This window comes from Pan paniscus, chromosome 10 (assembly GCF_029289425.2).
Source record: "Pan paniscus chromosome 10, NHGRI_mPanPan1-v2.0_pri, whole genome shotgun sequence".
Lineage (NCBI taxonomy): Eukaryota > Metazoa > Chordata > Mammalia > Primates > Hominidae > Pan > Pan paniscus.
In genome coordinates, this window is record NC_073259.2 from 37756718 (window position 1) to 37778406 (window position 21689).

At 44.6% G+C, this 21689-nt stretch overlaps 1 protein-coding gene across 5 annotated transcripts in view; it reads right to left on the reverse strand.

Moving 5' to 3' along the window:
- RBMS2 (RNA binding motif single stranded interacting protein 2) overlaps positions 1-21689 on the reverse strand; it is a 94189-nt gene that overhangs the window by 44745 nt on the left and 27755 nt on the right. For all 5 annotated transcript variants that reach the window (XM_034935642.3, XM_055095520.2, XM_063593413.1 and 2 more), the window contains exons 2-4: positions 7499-7665; positions 1069-1127; positions 113-204 (exon numbers count right to left, since the gene is read on the reverse strand). In XM_034935642.3, the coding sequence (XP_034791533.1) occupies positions 113-204; positions 1069-1127; positions 7499-7665 (318 nt within the window). The remainder of the gene's footprint in view (positions 1-112; positions 205-1068; positions 1128-7498; positions 7666-21689) is intronic.

Below are 21689 nucleotides of genomic sequence, written 5' to 3' on the forward strand. Positions count from 1 at the left end.
GCCCTTGCCCACTCAATTTCATGGTTCTTAAGCCCTCTGGAAACCTTAGAACTGGAACTTTGGTGCTAACCACAAACCCCTTGGAGGAACAGACATGGGGTAGTACCCTTACCTTTGCCATCTGTGCCTGTACACCGCTGGCCTTCAGTGCTGTTACAGCTTTCTGTGCTGCTGAAGGGCTGTCAAAATCTACAAAGCCATAGCCTGGAACAGAGAAACAGCATCACTAGGAAGTGGGAGGTGTAAGGAACAGAGAGGTCCAGGCTTTTCAGGAGACAGAGGAAGAGTTATGATCCATGTAACAGAAATGGGAGGGAGAAAGAGCTATTGAGAGGTTTCAGGTAGTTATCCACATGCTCCTCAAACCCTGAGATGTGATCTACTTTGTGGCTAAGAATGCCAAGGCAATGAGCTACTCTGGTGTCCCTGCCCTTCTCCCTCCCCCTTAAGAAATTTGAGGTTTCAGGAACTAGGCTCTGCTAATAACCCAAAGCCCCCCTATACCTCTAAAAGAATTCACTCCCCTCTTTTCTTGATATACCCCAGAAATGCTAGGCATGTAGGGAATGCAGCCTCTCCAGAGCAGACCACCAGCCACCTGCTGGAAGAAGACCCTCACCACCCCAACTTATAGCCCTTTCTCTTCCTTCCACTCTTCCAGCTCTATCTAGAACTGCTCAAAACCCCAATAAAACTACTCACCCTCAGAAAATAACACCCACCAAAACACTCCCCAAAAAAGGCATTTACATGACTTTGCTAAGCAGAAGAAAATCTCACTTACCCACTTCTACCACCTCATCCAGGGAAATACAAAGTCCAAAATAAGCTCAGTAGACTCAAAGGTGTTTTGTACAGTCTTCTGGCCTTGGGGCCCCTAAACAGCATTTTCAGCTCTAGCTATCTGGTCACCAAAGAATCTAAATATCTCCTAATCTTTTAAGCCTAAAAACTTCAGGGACTTCTCGTTGACACTGTAGACTCAGGACTCTCAGCAGTAAAGGGCAGTGTCAAGGGATGGCCTCACTTACTGGTGCTCTCCAACACCAAGGACAGTTGTTCTCTCACCTTTACATTTGTTTGTGGTCTTGTCCAGTATGGCCTTAGTGGAAACAATCTTGCCATATCTAAGGGAGAGGAAAATGCAAAGTAATAATCTGGGGGGCAGAGACTAAGAATAGGACAGAGATTCAGACATCTCGACAAATCCATGCCCTTTCCATGATCTAACTTTTCCTACTCAAACCTTCATAAAAATAAAAAAGAAATGGGGGCCGGGTGCAGTAGCTCACACCTGTAATCCCAGAATTTTGGGAGGCCGAGGCTGGAGGATCACTTGAGGTCAGGAGTTTGAGGCCAGCCTGGCCAACATGATGAAGCCTCATCTCTACTAAAAATACAAAAATTAGCTGGGCGTCACACCAGTAGTCCCAGCTACTTGGGAGGCTGAGGTAGGAGAATTGCTTGAACCTGTGAGGTGGAGGTTGCAGTGAGCCAAGATGGCACCACTGCATTCCAGATTGGATGACAGAGCGACACTACATCTCAAAAAAAAAAAAAAAAAAGAAAAAAAAGAAATGGGTTAAAAATGCCACACTTAATATAAACCCATCCTCCCCAAAGGTACCTAAAAGAAATAAGGTAACTGTAGTCCCTATAATACCAACACATTTCTCTCTTCTTTCCCAGCTAAGACTCACACACTAGTTGGAAAGAGGTGACTGTCTTTTGGGGAAAGAAGCTTGGCAATGTCCACATGAAAGAGTGTGTAGAGGCAGAGCTCTGGCTGGAATTCCCTGAGGACTAAAAAGAATCCTTGCCATTACTTATTTTCTTTTGGAAAACACCACTGATCCTGTGAAAAAACTATAGACATTTTTCTTCTCTGATATCCTATTTCCATCACCCCTCCACTGACCCCTTTAATTGAAGGTCAACCTGAGCCAAATTGCTTTGGTTCAAATCCTGGTTCTGCCACTTTTTAGCTATGCGTGATCTTGAACAAGTCATTGAACCTTTTGGTGTCTCAGCCTCATCATCTGTAAAATGGAGATAGGATTGTTAGGACTGTGAATTAATAAACAGAAATCATTAATGTGTACCACATGGTAAGCACTTAAAATTTTTAATTGCTATTATTATTATATTCAAGGAACCTCAACTTTAATATCTCTTTGCCTTACTCTAAGACTTCTATTTCTCATTGTCAAGATTTGAGAGTGTTAGGGAGGGGAGTGGGAACTGTAGTATTAAAAAAAAATTGTGTGTGTGTGTGTGCGTCAGGGTCTGGCTCTGTTGCCCAGGCTGGAGTGCAGTGGTGTGAACATGGCTCACTGCAGCCTCGAACTCCTGGGCTCAAGCAATTCTCCTGCCTCAGCCTCCTGAGGACCAAAGGTGTGTACCACAATGTCCGGCTAATTTTAAAAATTATTTGTAGAGACAGGATCTTACTATGCTGCCCAGGCTGGTCTTTAACTCCTGGCCTCAAGCAGTCCTGCTGCCTTGGCCTCCAAAAGTGCTAGGATTACAGCTGAGAGCCACCATGCCCAGATCTAAGAAAATCATCTTATAAACAAAAAACCATCTAAATTTTGGTGATAAGGCCAAAGGGCTGCATATCCTTTCTTCTTCTTCTTCTTCTTCCTTCTTCTTCTTCCTCTCCTTCCTCTTCCTCTTCTCCTCCTTCTCCTTCCTCTTCTTTTTTTTTTGAGACGGAGTTTTGCTCTTGTTGCCCAGGCTGGAGTGCAATGGTGTGATCTCAGCTCACTGCACCCTCCGCCTCCCAAGTTCAAGCGATTCTCCTGCCTCAGCCTCCCGAGTAGCTGGGATTACAGGCGCCTGCCACCACACCCAGCTAAGTTTTACATTTTTACTAGAGACGAGGTTTCACCATGTTGGCCAGGCTGGTCTCAAACTCCTGACCTCAGGTGATCCACCCGCCTCAGCCTCCCAAAGTGCTGGGATTACAGACATGAGCCACCACACTTGGCCAAGTTATAGATTTTTGTCCAGTAAAAATGCAAATTATTTCTGTGCAGTAGATAAAATAATTGCAAAGGTTAGTGGCTTTACTATCCTATAGGACATAAACCAGTTTTTATCTAATGTAGCAATCTTATTCCAACATTCTTTCTTCATTTCCTATAAATAGTTCCTCAAATGCTCTTTGAACTCATTTTGCCATCCTGCTGGTTCCCTCATTAATGAGTTATAAAAATCTTTGACACATATTCATTTTATATTTGCATGACAGTTGTGTTTTCTTTTTGTTTTCTGAAACAGAGTTTCACTCTTGTTGCCCAGGCTGGAGTGCAGTGGCGTGATCTCGGCTCACTGCAACCTCCGCCTCCCGGGTTCAAGTGATTCTCCTGCCTCAGCCTCTGGAGTAGCTGGGATTACAGGCATGCGCCACCACACCCAGCTAATTTGGTATTTTTTAGTAGAGATGGTGTTTCACCATGTTGGTCAGGCTGGTCTCGAACTCCTGACTTCAAGTGATCCACCTGCCTCAGCCTCCCAAAGTGCTGTGATTGCAGGTGTGAGGCACTGTGCCCAGCCTAACAGTTGTGTTTTTCAACTTTTTGAAAATTATACTTTGGTAGCAGAGTCACGTGGAACTTCTAAAACTTGAGTAGTAGTGTATCACAGATCAGGGATTATATTAGAAGCGTTCCACTAGAAAAAAGCCTCTACATTCCACTCCAGGAGGGTGAAAATATTAAAGAGACAGAACAGAAATCACTAACAAAGTCAGAAGTACAAGAGCTAACTGAAAATAGTTGTCAGGGAATGAATTTGAGAATAATACTCCAAACAAGCAATTTTCCCATCTCTCCTTCCATCCCTAAAGAACATATGATGATTGATTTGTTTTCACTCCTTGGCGGCATCTCACTGACTTTTTTAGTAGAACTTCTGTGATCCAAAGGATTAGACAGAATAAGCCAAGCAATGCCCTGAAAGCTGGGAACAGAACACATTAAAAGGAGGGTGAGGATGGATGTGGCTATCCTAGCCCTTCCAGGCTACACACTTGGATTCATTCCCAAATTGAGGCAGGGGAGGGACTCATGAGAAGTCTGACTGTGGGGCAGAGGACACAAGTGCTGCTATCCTTATGAAGGCCCCAGGGTGGAGCTTGCTGTGGTCTAGCAGCTGAGACTTTGAGCTCAGAATTTCCACTGCAGCTGGCAACAGCTGGGTCACTGCTGCTGCTTCCTTGAAGGAGCCCCTCCGAGAAACAGGAGTTCCAGTCCTAGACTCCACGCCTCTCCTTCCCACATGCCAGACTTTAGGATCCAGCAATATTTACTTCCTCTACAACTCAGGGAGAGACAATTGGGACAAAGGCAGGAAGTCCATCTACGCATGAGAAACATCCTTCCTAGAAAGGCTTAACTCCCTGCTCACAGCGGACAGAGGGCTCCACCCACCTGCTCTGCTCAGCCTCCTAGTCAGGACTCCTCTGGCACCTCTTTCATTCCTGCCTCACTCCTGCCTCTCCACAGTCTCCTTCTGGGCTCCTTACTTCGATCCTACATGCTGCCCTTGACTATACTTATGCTTCAGACACAGCAAAAGATAAGGCAATTGTTCAGAAAGGCAAAATAAAAATCCCTCTATATCTGTGGGTTTCCCACTTGTGGATTGAACCAGCCATGGATTGAAAATATATAGGAAAAAAAAAAAAAAAGGTCTTTCTTCTAAGAGAGGTTCAGGGAAAAAAAACTAAAAAAATAACTGTTGGGTACTATGCTTAGTACCCAGGTGACAAAATAATCTATACACCAAATACCCAAGTCCCGAGTTTACCTATGTAACAAACCTGCACGTGTACCCCTTAACCTAAAATAAAAGTTAAAATGTTTTTTAAAAGAAAGGATGGTTGCATCTGTACTGAACATGTACAGACTTTTTTCTTGTCATTATTCCCTAAACAATACAGTATAACATTTATTTACATGGCATTTGTATTGTATTGAGGTATCATAAGTAATCTGGAGATAATTTTAAAGTATACAGGAGCATGTGCATATGCAAATACGACACCATTTTATTTTATTTTATTTTTATTATTTTGAGACAAAGTCTTGCTCTGTCACCCAGGCTGTGGTGCAGTGGCGTGATCTTGGCTCACTACAACCTCTGCTTTCTGGTGGCGTGATCTCGGCTCACTGCAACGTCTGCTTTCTGGGTTCAAGTGATGCTTCTGCCTCAGCCTCCTGAGTAGCTGGGACTACAGGTGCCCACCATCACACCCAGCTAATTTTTGTAGTTTTAGTACAGACGGGGTTTAACCATGTTGGCCAGGCTGGTCTCCAACTCCTGACCTCAGGTGATCCACCCATCTTGGCCTCCCAAAGTGCTGGAATTACAGGCATGAGCCATCATGCCTGGCCACTATACCATTTTATCTAAGGGACTTGAGGCCAGGCTCAGTAGCTCATGCCTGTAATCCCAGCTTTTGGGGAGGCCGAGGCAGGAGGAATTATTGAGCGCATAAGTTTGAGACCAGCCTGGGCAACATGATGAAATCTCATCTCTACAAAATTTACAAAAAATTAGCCAAGCATGGTGGTGTGTACCTGTAGTCCTAGCTACTCAGGAGGCTGAGGTGGGAGGATTGCTTGAGCCCTGGAGGCTACGGTTAGTTGTGATTACACCACGGCACTCCAGCCTTGGTGACAGAACAAGATCCTGTCTTAAAAAGAAAAAAAAGCGTAGGGACATGAGCTCAGTGAATTTTGGTATCCATGCAGGGGGACAGAGGAGGTCCTGGAACAAATCCCCCCCAGATACTGAGGAATGAATATATGGTAAAGTCTAATCAAGATTCTTTGAGCGAGGCACGGTGGCTCACACCTGTAATCCCAGCACTTTGGGCGGCCGAGGTGGGCAGATCACCTGGTCAGGAGTTCAAGACCAGCCTGGACAACACAGTAAAACCCCATCTCTAGCAAAAAAAAACAAAAATTAGCCGGATGTGGTGGCGTGCGCCTATAATCTCAGCTACTTGGGAGGCTGAGACTCAGTCTTAAAAAAAAAAAGATTCTTCTCTGTCTTGTGATGTGAGAGAATTTTTGTAGCACATTATATTTAGTACAAGAAACAAAATTTAGAAATCAAGGACCTATATTAGTATGATACTCTTTCGCTCCCTCATAAACCAACATTTCTGCTAATTCCCACCTCTCAAAAATTACTAGTCCAAGACAGTCCCCTTAATTCCACTTACATACCTTTCTAGCAAGGTAAGCTGAGATAACGGACCAGTTTTAAAATTTTTTTAAATATATATTTTTACTATATTTTTTATAGAGACAAGGTCTCACTATGTTGCCCAGCCTGGTTTTGAACTCCTGAGCTCAAGCAATCCTTCTGCCTTGGTCTCCCAAGGTGCTAGGATTACAGCTGTGAGCCACCACGCCCGGCCCAAGGACCAGTTTTTTATATACACCAGACTTTATTTTTTATTGCTTATTATTTTTTGAGCTGGACATCTGTGCACTCTTGCCATTTTTCCAACATTCCTAATTGGGCAATTCCATGATTCAAATCTACTAAAAAGAACTCCGAAGGGTCTTCATGGGGTAGATACAGAATAATTGCTCCTATCTCCACCTTCTTTATCTGCTAATTTGAGGTCTCCATTCCCAAGGAATATCTCCAGCAGCAGAAAGTCTCCGAAGTGCATGATTTGATTGGCGAGTCCCACTTTCTTCCATCCCCACTGCCAGCTCTCTCATGCCTTCTAATTAACATCTATAGAGATATTAAACTTCTCTATTCAAGGTGTAAGGACAGCAGTCTTTCCACTAAGACCATCAGGTTGGGGGAGGTGCTGGAAATAAAGTTGGATATTAGGCTTTAAAGGCCAATCCCACACTGGCTTTCCTTAGAGAAACACATAAAGGCTTTATATCAGTAGCAGGTAGATTTTTATTTATTTTTATTTTTTTGAGATGGAATCTCACTCTATTGCCCAGGCTGGAGTGCAGTGGCATGATCTCGGCTCACTGCAAGCTCAGCCTCCAGGGTTCACACCATTCTCCTGCCTCAGCCTTCTAAGTAGCTGGGACTACAGGCACCCGCCACCATGCCCGGCTAATTCTTTTGTATTTTTAGTAGAGACGGGGTTTCACCATGTTAGCCAGGATGGTCTCGATCTCCTGACCTCGTGATCCGCCCGCCTAGGCCTCCCAAAGTGCTGGGATTATAGGCATGAGCCACCGCACCCGGCCAGTAGCAGGTAGAATTTTTTAAGAGGCTGCTGAGAAAGTTTGTGTCTATGGAGTAGAAACAAAATGCCATTGCCTTTTAGGATAAGTGAGCTGGCAAGGCCAGGAGTGGTGGCATGCATCTGTAATCCCAGCTACTGAGACAGGAGGATCACTTGAGCCCAGGAGTTCAAGACTAGCCTGGACAACATAACGAGACCCTGTCTCAAAACCAAATCTATACTGTCCCTGGAAGCCTACGCACATGTACTCCAACTTACGGCTGACACAGCTTGACAAGATCTTGGTCAGTAGTGCCTGGCTGCAATCCTCGGATGTATAGGTTGGTTTTGCTCAGCTGGTCATTTCCATTGCTTCCACTACTGCTGTTAGGTGTACTGTTGCTTGGGCTAGGTGGTGCCATCTGCTGAGCCAGTGACACATATGGCTGCAGGGAGACATGAGGAAGAGGTAGAAGGATTATCCATTTACATGTTGGAGAGTGAGGAAGATCCTGGACCTCTTGAAAAAATGATTCCAAACTATATATAATCACCAATGTGCACTCACTTGGACACACATCGTTTGTTCCTTAGCTCCATATTTTAGCAGAGAAGAAGAAATTAATACCACATTGTGAGATAGCCCAAAGACTTAAAATCCTGTTGTAGCTTTTAATACATCCTTTATATTTCCTATTCCTTTTTCCCTCTTTTTGCCAGCACTTACATTAGGATTTCCCAGATAACACTCTGTAGGCTGGGCGTGGTGGCTCACACCTGTAATCCCAGCACTTTGGGAGGCCGAGGCAGGCGGATCATGAGGTCAGGAGATCGAGACCATTGTGGCTAACATGGTGAAACCCTGTCTCTACTAAAAATACAAAAAAATTAGCTGGGCATGGTGGTGGGTGCCTGTAGTCCCAGCTACTCAGGAGGCTGAGCCAGGAGAATGGCGTGAACCCGGGAGGCAGAGCTTGCAGCGAGCTGAGATCGCGCCACTGCACTCCAGCCTGGGTGACAGCACGTTTGGAAAAGAAATGCAGGACAGGCGCGGTGGCTCACCCTTGTAATCCCAGCACTTTGGGAGGCCAAGGTGGGGCGGATCACGAGGTCAGGAGTTCAAGACCAGCTGACCAACGTGGTGAAACCCCGTTTATACTAAAAATGCAAAAAAAAAAAAAAAATTAGCCAGGTGCAGTGGCATTCGCCTATAATCCCAGCTACTCAGGAGGTTGAGGCAGAAGAATGGCGTGAATCTGGGAGGTGGAGCTTGCAGTGAGCCGAGATCACGCCACTGCATTCCAGCCTGGGTGATAGGGCGAGACTCCATCTCAAAAAAAAGAAAGAAATGCAACTCAAAACCACAGTGGGATACCATCTCCCAAAAGTCAGAATGGCTAGTATTAAAAAGTAAAAAAATAACAGATGCTAGTGAGGTTATGAGGTTATGGAAAAAAGGGAACACTTATACACTGTTGGTGGGAGTGTAAATTATTTCAACCATTGTGGAAGACAATGTAGTGATTCCTCAAAGACCTAAAAACAGAAATATCATTTAGCCCAGCAATCCCATTTCTGGGTATATACCCAAAGGAATAGAAATCATTCTATCATAAAGACACAAGCATGTGTATGTTCGCTGCAGCACTGTTCACAATAGCAAAGACATGAAATCAACCTAAATGCCCATCAATGGTAGACTGAATAAAGAAAAGATTGTACATATATACATGGAATACTACGGAGCCATAAAAAAGAATGAGATCCTGTCCTTTGCAGGAACATGGTTGGAGCTGGAGGCCATTATCCTTAGCAAACTAATGCAGGAACAGAAAACCAAATACCACATGTTCTCACTTATAAAGTGGGAACTAAATGATGAGAACACACATTTACATTAAGGGGAACAATACACACTGGGGTCTGTCTGAGGGTGGAGGGTGAGAGGAGGGAGAGGAACAGGAAAAATAACTAATAGGTCATGAGGCTTAATAACTGGGTGACAACATAATTTGTAAAACAAACCCCCATGACACAAGATTACCTGTATAACAAACCTGCACATATACCCATGAACTTAAAATAAAAGTTAAATAAATTTTAAAAAGAATCACTTTGAAATTTCCATTTAATTACTAGTTCTGCAATAATAATAATACACTGGTCCAGGCACAGTGGCTCACACCTGTAATCCCAGCGCTTTGGGAGGCTGAGGTGAGAGAATTGCTTGAACCCATGAGTTTGAGACCAGCCTGGGCAATATAACAAGACCCCATCTCTACAAAAAATACAAAAATTAGTTGAGGCAGGGTGCAGTGGCTCACGCCCGTAATCCCAGCACTTTGGGAGGACGAGGTGGGTGGATTGCCTGAGCTCAGGAGTTCAAGATCAGCCTGGGCAACAGGTGAAACCCTGTCTATTAAAATACAAAAAATTAGCCAGGTGTGGTGGCATGCACCTGTAGTCCCAGCTACTCAGGAGGCTGAGGCAGGAGACTTGCTTGAACCCGGGAGGCAGAGGTTGCAGTGAGCCGAGACTGCACCACTGCACTCCAGCCTGGGCAACAGAAAGAGACTCCGTCTCAAAAAAAAAAAAATTATGAAGGTTGTGATAAATATATATTTCATAAAGATAAAACGCAGTCAAGAAGACTATGACCTATGGCCGGGTACGGTGGCTCACACCTGTAATCCCAGCACTTTGGGAGGCCGAGGCAGGTGGATCACTTGAGGTCAGGAGTTCGAGACCAGTCTGGCCAACATGATGAAACCCCGTCTCTACTAAAAATACAAACATTAGTCAGGCGTGGTGGCACATGCCTGTAATCCCAGCTACTTGGGAGGCTGACGCAGGAGAAATGCTTGAACCTGGGAGGCGGAGGTTGCAGTAAGCTGAAATCGTGCCACTGCATTCCAGCCTGGGTGACAGAGGGCGACTCCGTCTCAAAAAAAAAAAAAAGAAGATTGTGACCTAAATCCTTTTTTTTTTTTTTTTTTTTTTTTGAGGCGGAGTCTTGCTCTGTTGCCCAGGCTGGAGTGCAGTGGCCCGATCTTGGCTGACTGCAAGCTCTGCCTCCCGGGTTCACACCATTCTCCTGCCTCAGGCTCCCGAGTAGCTGGGACTACAGGCGCCCGCCACCACGCCTGGCTAACTTTTTGTATTTTTAGTAGAGACGGAGTTTCACCGTGTTAGCCAGGATGGTCTCGATCTCCTGACCTCGTGATCCGCCCGCCTTGGCCTCCCAAAGTGCTAGGATTACAGGCGTGAGCCACCGCGCCCGGCCATGACCTAAATTCTTAATCACAGTTCCTGAGTTTAGAATAAGGAGTTCACTGCTGGAGATCATTAAATAAGATATGTCCTTCTTGGCCGGGCACGGTGGCTCACGTCTGTAATCCCAGCACTTTGGGAGGCCGAGGTGGGGGGATCACGAGGTCAGGAGATGGAGACCATCCTGGCTAACACGGTGAAACCCCGTTTCTACCAAAAATACAAAAAAATCAGCCAGGCTTAGTGGCAGGCACCTGTAGTCCCAGCTACTCAGGGAGGCTAAGGCAGGAGAATGGCGTGAACCCAGGAGGCAGAGCAGAGCTTGCAGTGAGCCGAGATTGTGCCACTGCACTCCAGCCTGGGCGACAGAGCGAGACTCCATCTCCAAAAAAAAAAATGTCCTTCTTTATCTCTAAGGAGTTGCTATTATTGATCCTTAGCTGAGAAAACAAAGCTGCTTCTCTGAATATGAGACTGTAGGTCTGTCAGTGATGAGGATGATGATGATGATAGCCACGATGTCAACAGTAACAATGATAATAAAAGCAACTGTCAGCTGGCGTGGTAGCTCAAGCCTGTAATCCCACCTGCTCAGGGGGTTGAGGTGGGAGGTTGGCTTGAGGCCAGGAGTTAGAGACTAGCCTGAGCAACATAGTGAGACCCTAACTCTTAAAAAAACAAAGAGGCCAAGCACAGTGGCTTACGCCTGTAATCCCAGCAATTTGGGAGACTGAAGCAGGCAGATCCCTCAAGCCCAGGAGTTCAAAACCAATCTGGGCAACCTGGTGAAACCCCACATCTATAAAAAAATGCAAAAATTAGGTGTGCATGGTGGCACACACCTGTAGTCCCAGCTACTCACAGGGCTGAGGTGGGAGGATCACTTGAGCCTGGCAGGCAGAGGTGTAAAGGTTGCAGTAAGCAAGATTGTGCCACTGCACTCCAGCCTGGGTGACAAAGTAAGATTCTGTCTCAAAAAAAAAAAAAAGGAAAAAGAAAAAGGAAGGAAAGAAGGAAGGGAGGGAGGGAGGGAAAAAAAAAAGCAACTTTAGTAGCACCATACTATGTGCCAAGCACAAGCAGATGAAGAGACCACCTGCCTCAGTTGACGTTCATCTATCCCCATTCTCAATGTGAGATAATGTTTCTGAAAGAAAGTATCAATGATGCCAGGACTGTCCAAACAAGAATACAAGGGTTACTGGGGAAATAAATAAATTGAAGAGAGGCAGCTGGTGGCTCACGCCTGTAACCCCAGCACTTTGGGAGGCCAAGGCGGGTGGTTCACTTGATGTCAGGAGTTCAAGACCAGCCTGGCCAATATGGCAAAACCCCGTCTCTACTAAAAATACAAAAATTAGCCGGGCATGGTGCCACATGCCTGTAATCCCACCTATTCGGGAGGCTGAGGCAGAAGAATCGCCTGAACCTGGGAGGCAAAGGTTTCAGTGAGCCAAGATTGCATCATTGCACTCCAGCTTGGGTGACAGAACAAAACTCTGTCTCAAAAAAAGAAAAAAAGGCCAGGCGCAGTGGCTCACGCCTGTAATCCCAGCACTTTGGGAGGCCGAGGCTAGCGGATCATGAGGTCAAGAGACTGAGACCATCCTGGCCAACATGGCAAAACCCCGTCTCTACTAAAAATACAGAAATTAGCTGGGCGTGGTGGTGCATGCTTGTAGTCCCAGCTTCTCAGGAGGCTGAGGCAGAAGAATGGTGTGAACCCAGGAGGAGGCAGAGCTTGCAGTGAGATGAGTTCTCGCCATTACACTCCAGCCTGGGCGACAGAGCAAGACTCCGTCTCAAAAAAAAAAAAAAAAAAAAAAGCCCGGGCGAGGTGGCTCACGCCTGTAATCCCAGCACTTTGGAAGGCTGAGGCGGGTGGATCCACTTGAGATCGGGAGTTGGAGACCAGCCTGACCAACGTGGAGAAACCCCGTCTCTACTAAAAATACAAAATTAGCCGGGCATGGTAGTGCATGCCTATAATTCCAGTTACTCAGGAGGCTGAGGCAGGAGAATCGCTTGAACCTGGGAGGCGGAGGTTGCGGTGAGCTGAGATCGCGCCATTGCACTCCAGCCTGGGCAACAAGAGCGAAACTCCGTCTCAAAAAAAAAAAAGAAAAGAAAAGAAAAAAGAGGCTATTGGTTTGCTACCATGCTTACCATCTTGGTTTTAATACTAAGGTCTTAGCTATAGTTTAAAAATATGACTTAGTCAATAATAAACTTACTACAAGGCCTGAAAAAATTCTTAGAAAAGAAGATACGGCTCAAAAGAAAACAACTTTTCTGCCTTTATTGAGCTTACAGTCAGCAAAAATACTGTGGGACTGGTCCCTCTCATCAGGAGGTAAATTCTTTAGGCTTTTTGCTCTATAGTAAGCCATTGCTTACTATAAAACAACTTTTATCTCTTGCTATTCTCACGTACCTTCTGAAATTGCTGCATAGGTTTGACACCAAAGAAAAATGGTGGAAAAATATTCACTTTTAAGGGTAAGAGAATACAAGGGGGGAGAAATGGTTAAGAAAGCCCCTAAGTAAAGCTTATCTGGCTTCCTAAAACAATTTGGAGACAAAGACCCTGTAAACTAATAATATGTTTACCTATAATACGTAAGAGAGAAAAGGGTAATACATATGAGCACCCAGGGAACTGACATATTCTTACCGGAGAAGGGAAGAATAAAAAGAAGCTATGGTTTCTCCAGAACCCTACCATGGATTCCCTTCTTATGTTTCTCAGCTGAGGAAGTTCTAATTCTTCAACAAGAGAGCATCATAAATGCGTTTATTTCCAAATTGATAGAGAGATGAAGGCTAGGGTAGGCAATGGCTTACTATAGAGCAAAAAGCCTAAAGAATTTACCTCCTGATTAGAGGGACCAGTCCCACAGTGTTTTTGCTGACTGTAAGCTCCATAAAGGCAGAAAACTGTCTGAGTTGCCTATCTTTGAATCCATAGTGACTTTATTGATGAATAAATAATACCATCAGTTAATATTATCAGTTAATATCATCATCATGAATGAGCTGCCTTCTCAGCTCTGTTCAATCACTGATAAAGTGAACTACCAAGGGAGCAGTTTTACCTCTATACTTCTTTCATGTTATTTTGGCCTTAAATATAGTTCAGAATGTGGTTAGTATTAGTTCTCAGCAGCTGCTTAAAAGCTAAAAGACAGGCCAGGCGAGGTGGCTCACACCCATAATCCCAGCACTTTGGGAGGCTGAGGCGGGTGGATCACCTGAGGTCAAGAATTCAAGACCAGTCTGGCCAACGTTGTGAAACCCTGTCTCTACTAAAAATACAAAAATTAGCTGGGTGTGGTGGTGCATGCTTGTAATCCCAGCTACTCCAGAGGCTGAGGCAGGAGAATCGCTTGAACTCGGGAGGCAGAGGTTGCAGTGAGCCCAGATCGCGCCACTGCACTCCAGCCTGGGTGACAGAGTGAGACTCTGTCACCAAAAAAAAAAAAAAAAAAAAAGCTAAAAGACAAAGTAATGTTTAGTATAAGAGGAGATTACAGTGACATACTTTTACATTAAATACTTTAGATCCTATGATCCCCAGAGATTTTTATAGGGTATCTTACAGCATAATTCTCTATCCTTTATTTATTATTTTTCAGGTCTCGCTATGTTGCCCAGGCTGGTCTTGAACTTCTGGGCTTAAGCAATCCTCCAGCCTTGGCCTCCCAAAATGCTGGGATTACAGGCCTGAGTGAGCCACTGTGTAGTATTATTTAAATACTACACCACCAATTTATAGGGAATTGAGGTTATTTCTCACTCCCTCTCTCCTTTTTTTTTTTTTAAAGACACAGAGTCTAGCTCTGTCTTCCAGGCTGGAGTGCTGTGGCATGATTATGCTCACTGTAATCTCAAACTCCTAGGCTCAAGTGATCCTCCTGCCTCAGCCTCCCAAGTAGCTAGGACTACAGGCACACACCACCACACGTGGCTAATTTTAAAAAACATTTGTGGTGGCTTATGCCTGTAATCCCAGCATTTTGGGAGGCGGAGTGAGAGGACTGTTTGAGGCCAGGAGTTTGAGACCAGCCTGGGCAACATGATGAGACCCCCATCTCTACTGAAAATACAAAAATTAGCTGGGCATGGTGGTAGGCACCTGTAATCCCACCTACTCAGGAGACTGAGGTGGGAGGATCACTGGAGCCCAGGAGGTGGAGGCTGCATGAGCTGAGATCGTGTCACTGCATTCCAGCCTGGGTGACAGAGTGAGACCTGGTCTCAAAATAAAATAAAATGCATAGAGGCGGAGTCTTGCTATGTTGCCCAGGCTGATCTTGAACTCCTAGCCTCAAACAATCCTCCCACTTCAGCCTCCCAAAGGGCTTGGATTACAGGTATGAGCCACCATACCTGGCCAAGGTCTTCTTCTTCCTTTTTTTTTTTTTTTTTTTTGAGACCAAGTTTTGCTCTTGTTGCCCAGGCTGGAGTACAATGGCGCGATCTTGGCTCACCGCAACCTCCGCCTCCTGGGTTCAAGTGATTCTCCTGCCTCAGCCTCCCGAGTAGATGGGATTACAGGCATGTGCCACCATGCCTGGCTAATTTTGTACCAAGGTCTTCTTAATATTATGTCTTAAAGATCTCAGTCTCAGTCCTAGACAATTAAAGAAAAACAAAACAGAAGGAATTGCTATATAATTTAAACAAAAGTAACTTTCTGAGTCAGACAGAGGTAGTCCTCAAGATGTTGAGGGCCAGCTCACTAAGTAGGTATCCAGGTACTTGGCTGCCTGCCTCAAAGCCCTAAATCTTTTTTTTTTAAGTGTATATATCCTTTTATTCAGAAATTCCACTTGTAGGGATGCTTATATATGTGCACAAATATATATGTACAAGGATATTCATTGCATCATTCGTTTATAATAGTAAAATACTGAAAAAGCATATACTCATCAATGAGAAAACTGGTTACATAAATTATAGTGCATACATAAAAGGAGTACCATGTAAGCCATTAAAAATAATATGGCACATCCATGTATCTTTTCCTGGAAGGATACTAAAAATATACTACTACATGAAAAAACTAAGCTGTTTATTACCACTACTACCACTGTTAATATTACTATTTTATTTTATTTATTTATTTAAAACATTTTATTTTAAGTTCCAGGATACATGTGCGAGTTTGCTATATAGGGAAACAGGTGCCATGGTGGTTTGCTGCACCTATCAACCCATCACCTAGGTACTAAGCCTCACATGCATTAGCTATTTATCTTGATGCTCTTACCCCGCCTGTCCATACAACAGGCCCCAGTGTGTGTTGTTCCCCTCTCTATGTCTATGTGTTCTCATTGTTCAGCTCCCATTTATAAGCAAGAACATGCAGTGTTTGGTTTTCTGTTTCTGTATTAGTTAGCTGGGGATAATGGCTTCCAGCTCCATCCATGTCCATGCAAAGGACATAATCTTGTTCATTTTTATGGCCACATAGTATTCCATGGTATATATTTACCAGATTTTCTTTATCCAGCCTATCATTGATGGGCATTTGGGTTGATTCCATGTCTTTTCTATTGTGAAGAGAAAGCTCTAAATCTTTAAATGTGCTTTCCACAAAGGCATCTCAAGTTCTCCTGGATCCTTGACAGCTGATAGGGGAAACATCAAGCCTCTGCAGACAGATGACAGCTCAATATGGGTGAATTATCTATATCTGCAAAGGAAGGAGAATTTTGTCCTTTGTTCTAATTTTAGAAGAATTCGGCCGGGTGTGGTGGCTCACGCCTATAATCCCAGCATTTTGGGAGGTCAAGGTGGGTGAATCACTTGAGGACAGGAGTTCAAGACCAGCCTGGCCAACATGCTGAAACCCTGTCTCTACTAAAAATACAAAAATTAGCCGAACATAGTGGCATGCGCCTATAGTCCCAGCTACTCGGGAGGCTGGGGCAGGAGAATCGCTTGAACCCAGGAGGCTGAGGCTGCAGTGAGCCGAGATTGTGTCACTGCACTCCAGCCTGGGTGATAGAGTTAGATTCCATCTCAAAAAAAAAAAAAAACAAAGAAATTAAATTACAAGAATTCTTTTTTTAAAAAAGACTCAATTTTTACAGACTCTTGGTCAGATGCAGTGGCTCAAACTTGTAATCTCAGCACTTTGGGAGACCAAGGCGGGTGGATCACTTGAGCCCAGGAGTTTGAGACCACCCTGGGCAACATGGTAAAACCTCGCCTCTACTAAAAGAAATACAAAAATTAGGCTGGGTGCAGTGGCTCACGCTTGTAATCCTAGCACTTTAGGAGGCCATCGTGGGCAGATCACCTGAGGTCAAGAGTTTGAGACCAGCCTAGCTAACATGGTGAAACCCCATCTCTACTAAAAGTACAAAAATTAGCCGGACTTGGTGGTGTGCGCCTATAATCCTAGTACTGGGGAGGCTAAGGCAGGAGAATTGCTTAAACCTGGGAGGCGGAGGTTGTAGTGAGTAGAGATCACACCACTGCCCTCCAGCCTGGGCGACAGAATAATCTTTATCACATACACACATAAAAAAAGAAATACAAAAATTAGCCAGGCATGATGGTGCATGGCTGCAGTCCCAGCTACTCAAGAGACTGAGGTGTGAGGATGGCTTAATAGAGTGATACTCTGTCTCAAAAAAGACTCCTGGCAGGGAGCAGTGGCTCACGCCTGTAATCCCAGCACTTTGGGAGGCCGAGGCAGGCAGATCACATGAGGTCAGGAGTTGGAAACTAGCTTGGCCAACATAGTGAAACCCCGTCTCTGCTAAAAATACAAAAATTAGCTGGGCGCCTGTAATCCCAGCTACTCAGGAGGCTGACACAGGAGAATTGCTTGAACCCGGGAGGATGAGGTTGCAGTGAGCCGAGAGTGCACCACTGCACTCCAGCCTGGGGGATAAAGCGAGACTCTGTCTCAAAAAAAAAAAAAAAGCACTCTTCATTTTAAAAGAATAACTATTACTGATATTTGGCACTTGTTGTATATGGTGCTAAGTATTTTATTTATTTTTTGAGACAGGGTCTTGCACTGTCACCCAGGCTGGAGTGCAGTGGCATGATCATGACTCACTGCAGCCTTGACCTCCCAGGCTCAAGCAAGCCTCCCACCTCAGCCTCCCAAGTAGCTGGGACTACAGGCACTTGCCACTACATTTTTTAATTTTGTAGAGACACGCTATGTTGCCAAGGCTGGTTTCGTACTCCTGGGCTTGAGGGATCCTCCTGACTTCGCCTCCCAAAGTGTTGGGATTACAAGTGTCAGCCACTGCACCTGGCCTGTGCTAAGGATTTTATATCTACCATCTCAGTTATCCTACCTCTCTTGCTTTCCTTCTGCTTTTACATGTGGCTGCTCACTCTGAGAAGGGAGTGATGCTTCTGGGAATAGAAATGTCCTTTCCACACGGGTGTCTTCACACATCTTTATATGCTAAATTCTAGTCATCCAACTAACCTTAAATCTGCTGTTCCCTAGCATCCTGCTTTGAATTTGAATAATCAATCAAAGTTTCCTTTTCTGCCTTGGTAACCAAGTGGGTACTGTCTAGGTTTCACTGGCAGATCCAAAGTCAAAAAAGCCCCAGCCTTGAGACTACTTCCTACCTCCAGGGAATAAAACTGAAATTCCTGCATTTCACACAAAAAAATCAGTGAAATACTAGAACTTTTTAAAAACATTACTTCCTTTACATGCCTACATTTCTAAGGCAATACATTAGCTTTTAGTTAATCAATCATACTTCAAGACTCGTCATCACACTACCAGGCTTTTCATGCCTTCCTCTGTCACCCAGGCTGAATGCAGTGGCACGATCTCGGCTCACTGCAACCTCTACCTCCTGGGTTCAAGCGGTTCTCCTGCCTCAGCCTCCCACGTACCTGGGACTACAGGCGCATGCCACCATGCCCGGCTAAGTTTTGTATTTTTAGTAGAGACTGGGTTTTGCCATGTTGGCCAGGCTGGTCTTGAACTCCTGACCTCAGGTGATCTGCCCACCTCGGCTTCCCAAAATGCTGGGATTACAGGTGTAAGCCACCATGCCTGGCCTCAAGTACTCAAATGTTTACTAAGTGAATGAATTAACCCATGTTTATTCTGAAAGCATTCAACATATATACATCAAGCAGGTAATCACAAATTCTGCAAGTCTAAAATTAATTTCTGTACCTTTTCCTGAACTCCCTTATTTCTAATATCTCTTAACTTGTCTGACTGCCTCTCTTCTCCTACACCTCCAAACCACCCTCAATAATGCAGCTAGCATTAGCCTTCTCAAGTATATGTGATCATGTCATTTCTCTCTATATAAACCCATTAATGTTGTTCATTCACTTCCAGTCTACTTCATAAGAAGACTCATACCTAGAATACTCTTTTATTGGATTTCTTTACATATTTCTTTGCTACATGATGATATGCTACCATCCCTTACTTCTAAAAGCAAATCTAATATCATCCCAGACATCTAAGATTTTAGGCCACATGTGATGGCTCTGCTTAAATCTTGAAATCATGAGGGGCACAGTACAATTATGAGCCCTCTTCTAAATACCACTAATTCAAATGACTTCCGCCATTCCACCTCATGAGCATAAACCAAGGTTATGAGTAAAAACCTGCAAGGTTTCGTTTTCTAGGAGCCAAATAAAACCGCATGCCATTCAAAGGAGTGAAGCAAATTGATGGATGTTAGAGCAGAGATCTATCCCTTTTTTTTTCTTTTTTTTTTTTTGAAACAGGGTCTTGCTCTGTCACCCAGGCTGGAGTGCAGTGGTGTGCGATCATAGCTCACTGCAGCCTCAAACTCCTGGGCTCAAGTGATCCTCCTGCTTCAGTCCCCCAAGTAGCTAGGAATACAGATGCATGCCACCATACCTGGCTGATTTCTAAATTTTTTGCTATGTTGTTTAGGCTGGTCTTGAACTCCTGGCCTCAAGCAATCCTCCTGCCTCAGCCTATCCCTTCCCTTCCTCCCTTCCTTTTATTATTTATTTATTTATTTATTTTTTTGATACAGAGTCTTGCTCTGTCACCCAGGCTGGGGTGCGATGGCGCAATCTCGGCTCACTGCAAATTCTGCCTCCTGGGTTCAAGCGATTCTCCTACCTCAGCCTCCTAAGTAGCCGGGATTACAGATGTGTGCCACCACACCCAGCTAATTTTTGTATTTTTAGTAGAGACGGGGTTTCATCATGTTGGCCAGGCTGCTGTCAAACTCCCAATCTCATGTGATCCACCCACCTCGGCCTCTCAAAGTGCTGGAATTACAGGCGTAAGCCACCGTGCCTGGCCTTTTTTTGTTTTTGTTTTTTTTTTTTGAGAAAGGGTCTCACTCTGTCACCCAGGCAGGGTGGAATGTAATGACACGATCACAGTTCACTGTAGCCTCAACCTTCCAGGCTCAAGTGATCCTCCCACCTCAGCCTCCTGAGTAACTGAGACTACAGGCACATGCAACCACACCTGGCTAATTTTTGTATTTTTGTAGAGACAGGGTTTCACCATGTCGCTCAGGCTGGTCTCAAAACTCCTGAGCTCAAGCAATCTGCCCACCTCAGCCTCCCAAAGGGCTGGCATTACAGGTATGAGCCACTGCGCCTGGTCTAGTCTATCCCTTTCTTAAGAGAAACCTGGAGAACTGACAATTCAGCCAATTCATGTCTTCTAATAACCCTGACATTGATTCTCACATGAAAATGACATTTAGGACATATCAATAAATAGCAAATGAGATTTAAGATTTAGAATCTGCTGCAGTTTATGAAATCCACCATAGTACAGGAGGATTAAGGAAAACATCTGGCTCTTCATTTTCTTTTTTTTCAAGACGGAGTTTCGCTCTTGTTGCCCAGGCTGGAGTGCAATGGCATGATCTCAGCTCACTGTAACCTCCGCCTCCTGGGTTCAAGTGAGTCTCCTGCCTCAGCCTTCTGAGTAACTGGGATTACAGGCGCCCACCACCACGCCCGGTTAATTTTGTATTTTTAGTAGAGACGGGGTTTCTCCATGTTGGTCAGGATGGTCTCGAACTCCTGACCTCAGGTGGATCTGCCCGCCTCAGCCTCCCAAAGTGCTGGGATTATAGGCATGAGCCACCGCACCCTGCCTGGCTCTTCATTTTCTAGCATAGGGCCTGACATAAGACTGATGGCCCTTGAGAACCATTTCAAACTAGTATGAGTAATAATACAGTCCTATCCTTCCCTTCCCCAGAACATTCATTAATCTGAGGGAAAGGCTGGTGGGAACGTGGACATAAAAATATATAACTCCTTCATCTTTCACCCAGAAAAAGAAAAATCGAATTCCCCTGTACCTGTAGCAGAAACTTCATGTTTCCTGTCTTACTGAGTCGCATGAAACTAGGAGACAAGAGAGTGTCCTTCCATTTGCTCTCTTTCAAGAGATTATAATGATAGAAGGAGGGTGGCACAATGCCTACTTCCCAATCACTAGGTTTTCATCAGATCTTTTAGGATAATGATCCAATCAGACGAGCTACTTGTAATTATAATCTAGTATAAGTAAAACATTGTCTTTAAAGAAGCTGTATTTCTGGCCCAGCCCAGTGGCTGAAGCCTGTAATCTGAGCGCTTTGGGAGGCAGAGGCAGGTGGATCGCTTGAGGCCAGGAGTACAAGACCAGCCTGGTCAACATGGTGAAACCCCGTCTCTACTAAAAATAAAAAAATTAGATGTGGTGGTGCACATCTGTGATCCCAGCTACTCGGGAGGCTGAGGCACAAGAATCACTTGAACCTGGGCGTCGGAGGTTGCAATGAGCCAAGATCATTCCAGCCTGGGTGACAGAGTGAGACTTTGACTCAAGAAAACAAATCAAAACAAATAAAGAAATTGTATTTCTGAAAATTAAGCTCTCCGATCAAGTGCTCATTTAGTCTAGTTTCATAAAATTTATGAATCCTGTATCCATTCATTTGCCATCAAAGTCATCCTCACCCTGGGCCCTTAACTATGAACTGCCAGAGCAGTAGAAAACTCAATCCCACATCTGATACCTAGCTAAGTTCCTGGCACATAATAGGCACGGATATTTGTTAAAATGAGTGAAATAAACACACGGTTTGCTAATTGTGTATCATGTTAATAAATCCCTAAAAAGTCTCACAGATACACAATCCAGCAGCCTGACATCAAAATTCCTAATGCAACGGGAATGTGGATGATCCAC